At 38.8% G+C, this 13,602-nt stretch overlaps 1 protein-coding gene across 1 annotated transcript in view; it reads right to left on the bottom strand.

Annotated features, from left to right (window-relative positions):
• The window catches only part of LOC119788871 (receptor-type tyrosine-protein phosphatase N2-like), a 299,019-nt gene that overhangs the window by 40,636 nt on the left and 244,781 nt on the right, over window positions 1–13,602 (bottom strand). Inside the window, exons 15-17 of the mRNA XM_038293569.1 lie at window positions 10,563–10,710; window positions 9,521–9,594; window positions 2,061–2,138 (exon numbers count right to left, since the gene is read on the bottom strand). Coding sequence (XP_038149497.1) covers window positions 2,061–2,138; window positions 9,521–9,594; window positions 10,563–10,710 — 300 coding nt within the window. The remainder of the gene's footprint in view (window positions 1–2,060; window positions 2,139–9,520; window positions 9,595–10,562; window positions 10,711–13,602) is intronic.

Genomic DNA, 13,602 nt, shown 5'->3' on the forward strand with positions numbered 1-13,602 from the left:
TAGGAAAAAAAGCTTGTATGAGCGATCCAAAGAGCAACAGAGCGTGCATAAGGAGAAATCGGACTGTGCATGCTCTCTCATGCCTTTAATAGGCGAGCCCTCTCAGGAGCGGCTACAGGGTTGGACATGTGCTTTTTTTTTTTCAAAGTGAAGAGGCCTATTGAGAAGGTGGGTTGAAAATTAGCTAAGAACCTCCACTACACCTTTAAGTTACTCTGAACTTTAATCTCTTTAACTTGGTATTAGAGATGCTTAGATATCATTTTTTTCTCTCCCGATACTGACTTTCCAAAACTAGTATCGGAATCGGAAAACTCCACTTGATATGTAACTTTACTTACAGTTTTACACCTTGCCTTAATATACATTATGTTATATGTTATGTACTCTTCCTAATCATTATGTTTCCGAAACAGACTGCTATTTATCAGCGATGTTCTAGTATTTACCTTCATGTGTCCTTTCATTACAAATGGCCAAGGCCCTTTTTTTGGACCTTAAAGAGACATTATTTACATTTTCACAAAAAAAAAATAGCTTTAATATAGCCCTTTTGTTTTACCCTTTTCAATTATAACAATGTTTGATGAGCAGACTGACACCTCAGTAAATCACCGCAGGCTAATTTGTGTGCCTGTAGCCTATTTCCCTGAATGTACTTCGTGTCAGAATTGAAGACAGTATGACAGTTGTCTAAATCAATTGAGTGGAATTAGATTAAGCTACACTGAAATTGAGCAGATTTTTGTTTAATTTGGTTGAAATGGACTGAGGTTTATTTGAAATAAACTGAATTGATGATACATATATGAATGAACTGGATTTGGACTCTTTTAATTTATTTGGAATATGATTAAGACTTTTATTGAAAACCATAAATTTTAAGGTGAATGAGATTCATGTAAAATGGGTGGAATTCAGTTTGTCTTTTGTTTAATATGGAAGTTATGTCCCCCTGAAGGCAGCTGCGCCTCGGAACTTCCCTACCGGTTCTTTTACTGGGAGCAAGTTATTTACTACTCTTAACTCAAACTGGGTAAAACTAAATAAAAAAGGACTATAAAACAGGAGTAAAAAAGTAACAGCGTATTATTCCAGGTCAGGAATAAATGCACAATAGTTTTAATCGGTGTAAATGTCCTGGAATGGAATTACTTTGTGAAAAAAATGTATTCCAATTGCACTTCCTTTAAATGATGAACAATAACACTCTGAATGAATTTAGATTGAACTCAGACAACCAGGAACCCACTTCTTCAGCTTTAAACAGATAAACTGTCTACTGTACTATTGAGAACTGCTTATAATCGCCTAATATTGGTTTGCAAGTATTGAATAACTGGATTAAATTCAGTATAATTTATGTCAACCATATCAGAAATTAAACAAATCAGAGTTACATAGAGCCTAAAGTGAGTTAAACCTTGATGGATCCGGTTTGAAATGTTAACCATCTTAGTTAACAATAATTAACTGTTTTTTCTTTTTTTTTTTTTTGTTCCTTAAACTTCCTTTTTCATTTAATATATAATAAAATAGATTTTGCATTATTTTGTTTTTTTGTTTGTTCAAGGATTTCTTTCCAGAAGAGTGGGACTAATTAAAAGTATTCTACCCTGAAATGCTTTCCTTTCCGTCTCTTGTTCAGTTAGCTGCACAACTCTAAATTGAACAGAGACTCTACTTGTTTGACAAGGCGACCTTTCCTACCAGCACAAACACCTACCAAGACCAGCTAAAATAACTTATCGATCCTCTGCCCTCCAATTCAAACTCAATCCAACATTTGAGACGCTGGGAAAAGGGTTTGCCACCTCCTACATTAACGATGCATGACACTGTCAGCTGCTGTACATGTTTGTGCGTGTGCAGCTGTAGTTAAGGCAATGAGCGTTATGGGCAAGGAGAGACTAATAATGACATCCACAACACAAGCCTGTCTCCAGCGTGATATGCTGCTCTAATAAAAATTGGCTACCTCTTGTTAAAAGGGGGGTTGTATTGATTTTTCTTCCCATGGTGTATATGTGTTGTGCACACAGATTGTTGTGTGTCTTTACCTGCCAGAAATCAGCCACAGTGGAGGGCAGGGGACCTTGAGTGGCGATGTAAGCCGGGTTCCTGGGATCATGATCCATCTGTGGAAAGATAGGAACAGAGAAAAACAATCATTTAAGAAGTAATTCAACAAAAAGGGAAATAGTCTACTTCCTACACAACTACAAACTTGGGTTCATTGTAAAGGATTTTACATGGTAAACCAACCTAAATAGTGAGTAAATGCTATCTAAATATAAAAGTTTGGACTAATTATATATGAGAACCACCAAATAAATAGGTCTAATTAAACCTCATTTTAAGTCACGCTTGTCTGTGGAGACTGTTGGAAAACACCAATGAACAAACAGCCTCATAAAGACAAAGGAACTCTGTATACGGGCAAGGAATAAGGTTTTAAAAAAGGGTCAAAAAGCTCAGAGGTATAATAGAGAATCTGTGCGGATCCACAGCTGAGAGAACTTGTTGTCAGGAAAACTGATCATGTTTTCCACAAATCTGACCTTTATGGAAGAGTGGTAAGAAAAGGGTTGTTAAAAAAAGGCTGGTTTGCAGTTAGTCAGAACTTAGACAACTTTTATTGTCATTTTGTATACGCAGAGTGTATACAAAACAAAATTCCGTTTAGTACAGCTTTTCAGACAGTAAATGAACATTTCCATTCAGTGAAGTAGAGATAAAAGAGTGTGAAGAAAAAAAAAAACATGGTTCAAAAACCAGAGCATTATATGGTGCAAATATGCAGTATTTTTGGGATTTGTGTTATTAGAGTTTTGTATACAGTGTGTACAAAACAAAATTTAGTCTTAAGCAGCAGTTTAGCAGTGAAATGAACATGCACAACGCATGTCACACACCACCACAGAAATTATGTGGAAGAGAATGGACTGGTCCAGAAGTTCTAACACTGCAGTTCTATCTGAAGACACCGTATCGGCTGCACCATCCTGTGGGGATGCTTTTCTGCAGCTCTCACATGGAATACTAGATGGAACGAGGCATTGAGATAAATCCTGGACAACTCCAGAGCAAAGCCATGTCATTGACTGCAAGATACCTGAGACTGGGCCGAACCTTCCTACATCACTCTGGATTAAGGGTGTGCAAAATAATCGTCAAATCGATGCATCGTGATTCTAATTTTTGTGATCTACTGAATCGATTCTTGAAGGCAAGAATCGATTATAAAAAATAAAATAAAAAATGAACAAATAAAATACATTAATGGTTGGCGCACATCAATCAAATCAAGTGAAATACCACTTCCAGTCCAGCAGATGTCGCTGCGGATGTGTTGACACCTGCTGCTTTGTGTTGCAAGCATGTCCAGCCTTGGGATACTGAGACTAGTCATTCGTAAACAAAATATGGAGGAGACTGAGAAAATTCGCCCCCCAGCTCCATCACATTTCAAGTCAGATGCTTGGATGCATTTTGGCTTTAAAAACAAAGAAGGTAAAAACGAAATTGATATGAAGCACGTAATTTCCAAAAGGGGAAATGTCAAACATTTGAATGTTTGCATTTCATTGGTTTAAAAGACCACTGAGGCCATGTAAATGGCACTGATTATCCTCATTTTGTTATTTTAAGTTTGATGAATCCTAAGATCTTTTTGTTAGTGTGTCCACGCCAGTAATAGTAATACTTCTGTCCAGTATTTGTTTTCATGACAACACCTCGAAAAGTAATTTCAATAAATACAGCTATGTGTGAATTCAGTTGCTTTCAGTTATGTATCAATTGAAGACACTATCCAGATCATACACAGCCAGTCAGCCACTGGTAAGGGCTGTATCTTTTTCTTACAGTGTTCAGTGAAAATATCCCAATGCATCGCAATATTTCAAGTATCGTGATGCATCGTAATAGAATCGCATCGTGGCATGTGAATCGTGATTCGAATCGAATCGTGACTTCTTTGCCAATACCCACCCCTACTCTGGATTATGTTGCCACTGAAATTAGCAATATAAATAAACTTGCCTTGCCTTGTCTGCAACCTTAAACATACAGCCAGAGCTAAAATGAAAAAAATGTATATCAAAGCAAATTCTACAGTTTAAGTCAAGGCCCAAAACTTTATCCAGTTGTGAGTGTGCAACACCACTTGCACATGAATGTTTACAGAGGTTCTCCATCTAATCCAATAGAACTTTAGCTATTGTGCAAAGTGTAATGGACAAAATATATACCTTTTCATGTGCAGTGTTAAAAGAGATTCTCCCTCATCTGTTTTTGCATTCAAGGTGGTTTTACAGAGTATAAGCTGAGACTAAATCTGTTTAATTCACATAGTTCACATAATTCATATAGTGTCAGTTTTCCAAGGTCTGTCAAAAAAAATGGCCTTGACAGATAATTTTATATTTATTTAATGGTTTACTGAATAAAATATCTTCAGTATAAAAGTGCGTTCAAGCTGCCTAAGTTCTTTTCATTTTTGATTTATAATTTTACCTTTGTCATAGCAGTTTTCTACATAAAGTATTAAGAAAATAATAAGTATTTCTTTTGGTCTATGCCCAGGTCCTTTATATTAGAAAGAGAGGGGGAAACAAGTGCAAAAAGCATGATGCCTGAAACTGCACACCTTTATATGTCAGTCAAGTAAGGGAAAAAACTAAGACAGCGACATTGTAGGCCCTCCCTGGATTGATCCATTTTTGGTTGAATCAGTACATCCTGTACTGTGTCACAGCTCGATTTCTCGTTTCCACATTCTCCTGTTCGCAGCTGGAGGCTTTGCCGAGAAGAGGCTGAACAGGAACTCATACTTCTTTTCAAACTTAATGAAAAGTGCAGAGCGAGGGCGTAGGCGTCGTGAGCAGAAGACAGCAGACGGAACGCGAGCAGAACTACCGAAGGAAGTGAGTGACACCCCTGCTTATTAGCATGCAAATTGTACGGTAAATGTAATAATTGGCGAGACCAATTTAGCTGGAGGCAATTACAGAAGGAAGACGGATAATTTCTCGGGCTTTTCCGCACACCAAATTGTCTTTAATGGTTCTCAGTGGCTTTTGTGAATGCCAAACAATAATGAATGTCTAATGAACTTAAAAGGTAGTAAGACAGTGGCAGAAGAGAGATGAAAAAAAAGGTGACATGCTGTTGAGGGGGTTCTGCTCATTAAAACATCACCTAGAAACGCAGCACAGAGAGGAAATCATTTGAAGGCGGAGGCCCACAGGTTTACATCTACATTATCCCACGGTTACATGTATTTTTATTGTTCTCCTCTTTGTGACAAGAAGCTTTCATAAAAGAAAATTCAAATTATTTCAGAGCTTATTATGTTTCTGTCACGAAAACCTCACATTATCCCTTTTTTGTGTAAAGATGCAGCAAATGTCTATGAAGAACAAGTGGACCAACATTTCTTTGAGTAAAAACATGTTAGGTTTGTTTCTTGGAATATAAAAACATTTATTCACCTGCGTTTAAACATTTGCTCATTTATGAAATCATAAAAAAGCCCTTCTAAAGTCAGCTTCTGAGTTTTCTTGTTGCTTGTGTGAAAACTTAGCTAAATTGTGCTTCAAAAAACATAATAAGACCTTACAGCACCTGGCAGTATGAGCTCTCCAGATATTCTGGCTGAGCTCTTTTGCTCCAGAGATGTGATCAGCTGCCCAGGGACTTTTCAGATTAAAAGTTCATGCAGGAAAAAGAAAAAGTGAGGACATTCACTGTATGTGGCATAAAAAAGAAGAGAGAAACTACAAACTGGACAAGACAGATGAAGAAGTTTAAAACTGAGGGATGTAACTTATAAATTGGTAAAACTGACAGAAAAATAGAAAAAAAAAAAAAAAAAAAAAGATGCCCCCCCCCAAAAAAAATAAACCCAGATCAGGAAGACCTTCTACATGTCTTGATTCCCTTATATCCCTTTTTTGTCTTTCAGTCTCAGCAAAGACACAATGTTTTCTGGCCTGTCGAAGTTTCTCCAGAATGAAAACCTACCATTACTGTTGGAGGAAAAGGACAACTGTCTTTCTTACTGTCTTTAACAAAGAGCAAATGTGACACGTGTAATTATTCCTGCTGCTGGGTTTTTGTCTCTTTCTTTCTGAGACAGAGTCAAATCCTGTTCCTGGTTCCAACATTCTCTGCCTTAACCGTTGGAGGTTTGATCATGAGGGAGGCTTTTATTTCTCTAAGTTTGGTCTTTAAGGATGTTGACTGCTAGCGGCTGCAGGAATGAGCTTTACTGACTCAATTTTAAGAAAGAAAAATACTTTTACAGGATATTTCCGAGTCAAATTAATCATAGAAAAATATTTCTATTTGCTTCATCTCCTAATGAATTGGGGTCTAACATACCAGACCAAAGCAAGATACAAAACCATGAGTTTTCATTCACACCTAGATATGATTTGCATCATTTTTTTATTACTTGATAATGCACAAACCATCTTCTGAGTCTATCCTTGATCTGAATGACTGAGACTCTTTCAACTGCTTGTTGCAGTGATATTTCTGGTTCTAATGTTTGTTCTTGTGACATCAGCTTCCTGAAAAGAAACAAATTTAAAAAGTGTTCTCTGATTTGTATATAAACCAAAGTACAATACGGTGTCATGATCGCAGCCCCGGTAGCTTATCTGATTACTCACTTCATTCACCTGCCGTTCCCTCCCCGCTCTCTAATTATCATTTATCTTACTCACCTGCTCCCTCTGATATATTCGGTTCAGCCCAGCTATCAGGGCCAGATCATTATTAGTGTGTTCTTAGTTTATTCAGTTATTCTTTGTTTGTGTTATGTTGTCGTGTCAGTTATTCATGCTTGTTATTTGAGTTTTATTTAAGTCCCCGGTTCATGTTTCCGTCTGCGAAGGCCAGTGGATTGATAGGGTTAGGTGTTTGTCTCCTGTCTCCTGATCGTGTCCCACTTCTTCTCCACTGAGCCCTCATGGCTTTGGCCCGGTGTATTGAGGGTGCGCGGGTTCTGGTCCTTTTCAGCGGAGCCCTCAGGCTTTTGGCTCAGAACGTGGGGGAGGTAAGTTTTAGTGCCATATGCCTGGCTCCAAGGAGGAGACCAGTTTATCCTTGTACCATGTCTGTCTATGTTCCTTTCTACCATTGAGCCATCCTGTTTTCATCTGTGCGTGTCTGTCTGAGCATGCTGCTGGTCTCATAGAACTGCCTTCACGCTCTGTATATTCCTAGAAACCTCGATCTGTCTACCTTCACTGAGCCCTTAGATTTTCTCAAGTTCCTCTTGTTCTTTTTTCTGACGTTTCCATCATTTGGGATGGCCACATTCATCACTACAGTTATCCCCCGCTGCTTATCAATTATCACAATACCCCGTTGCTTGGCCACAACAATTTTATCTGTTTGTATCTAAAAGTCCCATATGATCTTAGATGTGTCATTCTCCACCACCTTTAGAGTCGACTCCCATTTCGACCTGGGTTTTTATTCCATTTTTTACTCTGCACAGATGTTTCTGTACACTATACCAGCCACTTGGTTATGACTTTCCATGTTCCCTGCTGTTAGATTGTGGATTGCTTTAAGCATGCACCTGGGATATTACCTGGTATGCTAGATCTGGGTCTCTATTGCTCTAGTCCTAAATATCTGCTCCATTTGCTGTCATGATCAGTGCTTCTGTGCTGCCCCTAACCCCGGACCTCTCTGGCCATTGGAAGGATTTTGTCATATCAGTTACTTAAGCTATCTGTTGGTGGAACATTCCATGTAGGATTTTTTTTTTCTTTACATGATGGTTTCCTCCATTTACTTTGATTCCAGTTACTGAGTGCCTCATCCCTTGGGGCTAACTTCCTGATGTATTCTTAAGTGTTTCATCTCCAAGCATGGCTCTGATGCTTAGCCTGTGGACACTAGATTTGGGGTGGAATCCGCCAAGCATGGTAAGTAGCTTTCATTTTTTAACATCAGTGTCCTGAATTTCCTACTTATGCCAACCTTTTATCCCAGTAGGATATCTGATTACTGGTAAAGCATAGCTGTTGATTGCCCTGGTCTTGTTCTTACCATTGAGATGATTTCTTAGAACTTGCCTTACTTGTTGCAGGTATTTGGCTGTTGCAGCTTTTCTTGTGGCTGCTTCATGGTTGCTATTTGTTTGAGGTATTCTAGGTATTCATCGGTGTGTTTTTATTGGCTGTTCTCACCTGAAGCGTGATCCCTTCTTTGTGGGCTGCCTTCCCTCGACCTTGCAGCAATCCGGCCACATTTCTCCAGTTATTTGTGTGTGTGTGAGTATATATATATTATATATATACATACATACTGTTTATATAATATTTAACTATTCTAAACTATAATAAAATGATTGAATCTCATCAAAACCAACCACTTTATCAGAAATGACAGCAGGGAATCTAATTATATATACCTCATCAGCCAATATATTTTTAACAAACAAGTTTTATGGTTATTGACAGGCTGTTGGAAGAAGATCCCATACAATGTGTTTGGTGGAGGCGTGGGTGAGCAAAGGATAGAGGAATTTCCTCAAATAAGCGCAGCATCCACCCTACGTTCCCATACAGTGCCGCTTTATTAATAGAGCGTGTGGGAGGTGGGAACGTACGCCTGACAGTGATCGTGTGTCAATGTGTGGTTTTGCATGTCTGTGTGGGTGTTTCCCCACACTTACTTTCTTTTATGTCATCTGTGTATTTGTGTGCACAATTTAGTGCTCTCTGCACGTGCAGGCTGCCAGAGTCTGCGCTCCTCTTCTGGCATATGTGGGTACTTGTGTTGGATCTCTTGTTGCATTTGTGATGTTTGACAGAGTTGCCCTTTTGTTCTCATATAGTTTTGATTCCCTCAGTTTCTCACTGACACAAACCCACCCACGCACACACACACACATACACTTTTTTGGTGTGGCACTAAGATTTGAAATGCATAGTATTTCTGTTGCTTTTAATGGAATACCAGTGTATCTGCCTCGAGGGAAGCATAAACCTGCTATTCCAACACTGGTTTCCAAATTGATTCCCTCACTTACTGAATTCACATGGCTCTTTCTTTTCCCCCTTTTCCTTCCTACAGGCTGCTTTCGCTCCTTAAATCAGAACCGTGCAGTAAGCGGGCCTCAGCATGCTGAGCACAGCCGCAACAGTAAACAGAAAGTATTGTTGAATTAGCATAACCCAAGGTCAGAAACAATAATTTCCCAAGACCCCACAGATCAATTTGGGTTCCACAAATGTAAAGCAAGTCATGTGCATGTCATTTCTCTGAACGAATACTCGCCTGGGGTGTTTGCTGTATAGAAACCATTAATATTCATAGCGGTGAATGTGGGCAAACTGTGAGCCTGCCACTGAAGCCAAGCAAGCGTTGCATCAAAATTTACATTGGGCAGCAGTAGGCTGCTTGTGCTGCCGTGATGCCTCACGGGGGACTGCGGGGGGCCGACGTGCAGCGGTGTGAAATGCAAAGTTTAGAAAGCAGATAAGGTGCTTACAATCGGGCTGGCATTGATGTAGTCAGAGTTGCCTTGGCTGTTCTCCACCTTCAAGGTGATTCTGGAGTGATCATCTGGAACAGAAAAATATGCGATTCAGCACTTTTTGTCTTCCTAAAGCAAGTTTTTTTAAGCCCACACTGGGCTGTAATGAAAGCAGGATTTTTAGATGACAGAGAGTTTTTTAACAAAAACTGGATTTTCTTTTGTAATGTGTCAAGTTATAGAGTTATAGCTCACAACCAAGGCTTTGAATTGATAAAACTTGAGATGCTCTTTGCTTTTGCTTGAAGTTTGATGGATTAATCCCTGAATCTCCCATTCATCCAGAGAGATCTAACAAATTGACACCATACTTCAAACTTTCTGCACCGAAGCTCTGAAACTCTGATGTGTTAAAGGTTGAATCAAAGAAAATTCACACTGATTCAACCGAATACAGAAATATAAGTTAAAATCCAAGGAATTGGTAGGGCTGTAGTGGTTATGTGTGCATCCAGTGACTTCCTTTTTATTTTAAGCAGACATACTGCTTTTGTTCGTTTCCTTTTACGTTTTCTGATTTTGAACAAGTCGTTTCTCTGCAGTTTAACTTAAAATGCATTTCTTTTTTCACCCTTACAGAAGCTTAAGGTACTTTAATCTGGAAACCCAATTTATTCCCAACAAACCACCTTCCCTGTTCACAATCTGGATTTCATTAAGCCTTGGCCTGCTGCAGAGACTGGGACAGCAATGTTTTTTTAGATGGGGCCACTTCCACAACGGCTTAGAAATTTTAATCATTAATGAGGCCTATGCAGGAGAGCTTTAATAGAAAACTAATTTACAGTAGAACCCTTTCTGCTCACTGCATCTGCTCCCATTTTCTGATAATGGAGGAAAGGGAAGAAAACAGAAAGGGCTCCGTGTTTAAATATAAGGAAGTACAATTTAGTTTCCCCCAGCTTCATATCATATTAAAGAGTTGTACCTCAGAACTGTTTAGGACTTTACCACAACACGCATCAAGGTAAAAAATTCAGTTTTAAGCAATCCTTACATGCCACCACAGCAGTGGAGCGGTTTTTCTTTGAATTGCCATTCTTCAGGCCAGTAGTAGTTGCGTTGGGCTCAGCCTGATATGCGCACAATGCCTCCCACTCCTTCTCCAGTCGATCTTTATTCTTCAGATGATCTTCCATATAAGACTGAAGAAAGCAGAATACAGAGATAAAGGACAGAAGGTTAGACAGGAGTTGATTCTCAGTATGATAAAAAAAAAAAAAAAAACATTTTCTCACATGAAACAAATCAAATAATGTAAGCCTGATATTACACAATAGAACAACATTTAATTCACTATTAAATATGAATGATGATATGCGGTTTCAATCCATTTTCTGTAATCTGACACCCAAGAATAAAATCCAGTAAAGTCAGTTGCCTTCAGGGGTCAACTAGATTGAGGGAATTTGTGCAACTTAATGCCAGCTGTTCTGACATTACATTAATCACACCATCCACATTTACTGTTATTCAGTAGGGATGCTGTTATTCAGTGCAAACAAAGGAGCTCCACCCGGACAATGGAAGGACGGAGCTAAATACAGAGCAATGCTGGAGGAAATCCTAAATGAGGTTCATCTTCCACCAGGAGAAACCACTAAGACATAGCGCCCTGGCTCCAATGGCTGAAAAATAACAAAGCAGATGCATGTTTTAGTAATACCTTAATATTCTAAACTAAATGATCTTTATAGATTAATTATAGAAATTATAGAAAGATTTTGGTTGAACTTGTGGCGATTTATAAATAAAATTTGGCAAAAACTAAGAGAGGATATGTGTGCGACGCTGGCAAAGTCATACCAGAAAGATCTTCAGCTGGCAGGAAAAGGTAAGGAAACCTTTTGGAAATCATGTATACCCTTACTAGTGTTTGGTTACTACATAAAACTGTAATAAAATAGATAAACTTTTAGCTTATAGTGTCACAGGAATAAAACTACGATATAAGTCCTTGATAATCTATTTAATTTTATTTGGATTTTTTTTATTTGATTTTAATAGAGTTCAATTTAACATATGATCAAAGACAAAAAAGAAAAAAGTCTGACAAACTGCTTGTTGGAGAACGACCAAAACAGACAACAGCATGTCCAAACCAGTACTTTGGTTCATTTATGTGAACAAATCAGAAATAATGACTTCTGCTTTCCTTCTAGTTGGAAATGATTGTCCCCAACATTGGAGAACTGATGAGAACTCCAATATGATTTCGCTACTAAGTAAACAAGTGATCAAACTGAATCGGTGCAATTATAAACCTCCTATTTTCTGAACCGCAGTTTCTCTTCTGATGATCTTCTCTGAAGATTTAAGGAAAAACAAATCATTTGGACACCTCATTAGCCTCATATCTAAATGCCCACACGCATAATTTCTTCAGTTTATTAGATGCACCAATGTCATTTTAATCACTGTGCGCCTGTTTAATCTACTCCTGCTCCGAGTCATGATGACCAGTTTCATCCTCCTTATTACCTACATTCAGCCCGTTTTCATAATTAAAGGCGGCAAGGTGACTTTGAACAATTGCCCTTAGATTAACTTGGCGCAAACCCAAAACAAGTGGAAAAGTCGTCGCTGGCTGTATCTGATGGTGGAGAGGTGTAGCCTTGTTTCAGAGCAGAACTGGGAGTCAGCTGCAAATGCATACAAAATACGGGCCTTCGTCTTTAATAGATGAGGGTCCGAAATTAGGCGGGGTGGTTCTTTAAATGGCTCCACCGATGATTTATGGTGACAATTACAAATGAGTAGCTTATCTTAATCAGAATTAGCTTCCAAAAAAAGGCGAAATGGCTCTGAACTGAAATGAAAGAAGTTTGTTAATAAAATAGGAAGCAGCAGTTGAGTAAGATGGAGGTAAACCGGGGCTTTAGGTCTTTCTAGCTACTGTGTGCGCAGCGGGAAGATGACATGCACAGTGTAACATTAGCCTTTCCTTCCTGTGGTACATGGGTCCCATTATACTTGGTAAAAGCAGCCACAGTAATATCATCCATCAGAAGAAACACACAAAGGACATGCAGAGAAACATGACCAAATAACAAAAAAAACTGTAAAGAACAAGGAACACTCACAAAAAAGAGCAGAAGCAGAGAGATTTGAGAAATACATACAGAAAGATATCTAATAGAAATCTAATGGACGCCTGCGTATTGTTTACTTAAAAGAAAACAGTAACAGATATTTATATTAGGACACAATTCTATACATGCACTGTCAAAATTAGATGCACTGTTAAAATTAGATACCCCCAACTGGCCTTTACCCCCTACCCTCTCTCTCTCTCTCTCTCTCTCTCTCTAATACTAGAGTAATAGGGTTTAGTGGCTGTGTAAAGGGATTATTGCAATCCAATCAGGAGGTGCTGAGATCACCATGTGGCGGCCAAACACTGAATAATCCCCTTACAGCAGGGGAGGGAGGAGGCCTGCAGCTGCCAAAGGTGCTCAATAAAAACTGCTACTGGAGCGGCCATTGTGGCTCTGACGCACCATCCAGAAGCACCTGTAGTAGCGAGCAGCATGAAAGCCAGGCCACATGGGAGGGGACATAATGTGGGAGCCATTTTGGATCGACTGAGACGGAGAATGAAAAGGGGAAGTGGGTGGAAAAATTCACAGCGGGATGCGGTTACTCAGCAGGGAAGGCAGACCAGCTATAGAAAGCAACTTTGCACATGTAATACATTCTTTTTTTGGTATCTTTCATTATCTAATAAACCATGTCCTTTTGATTGAACAGCAATAAGTGAAAGCTCTCACCAGGTTCTATTAAGTCAGATTTTCTCTTTGTCATTTTCAGCAGTCACGGTTCTCAATACTTTTTAAAAAGGTTTTTTGCTTTTTTTAAAAGTCAAGGAGAAAAGAAGGGACATGCCTTGGAAGTATCTAGATGGTCAGTATTAGTAGGTCACAATAAGACCTGATACAGGACCAGACACATGCTTTCCTCTTTGTTTTACTGAGTATTTATCCATGTATTCAGCATATATTATACCTCTGAGAGTTCTGGATATTCCAGCATTAACT

This window comes from Cyprinodon tularosa, unplaced genomic scaffold, assembly GCF_016077235.1.
Source record: "Cyprinodon tularosa strain WSP-4 unplaced genomic scaffold, ASM1607723v1 ctg329, whole genome shotgun sequence".
NCBI classification, from domain to species: domain Eukaryota; kingdom Metazoa; phylum Chordata; class Actinopteri; order Cyprinodontiformes; family Cyprinodontidae; genus Cyprinodon; species Cyprinodon tularosa.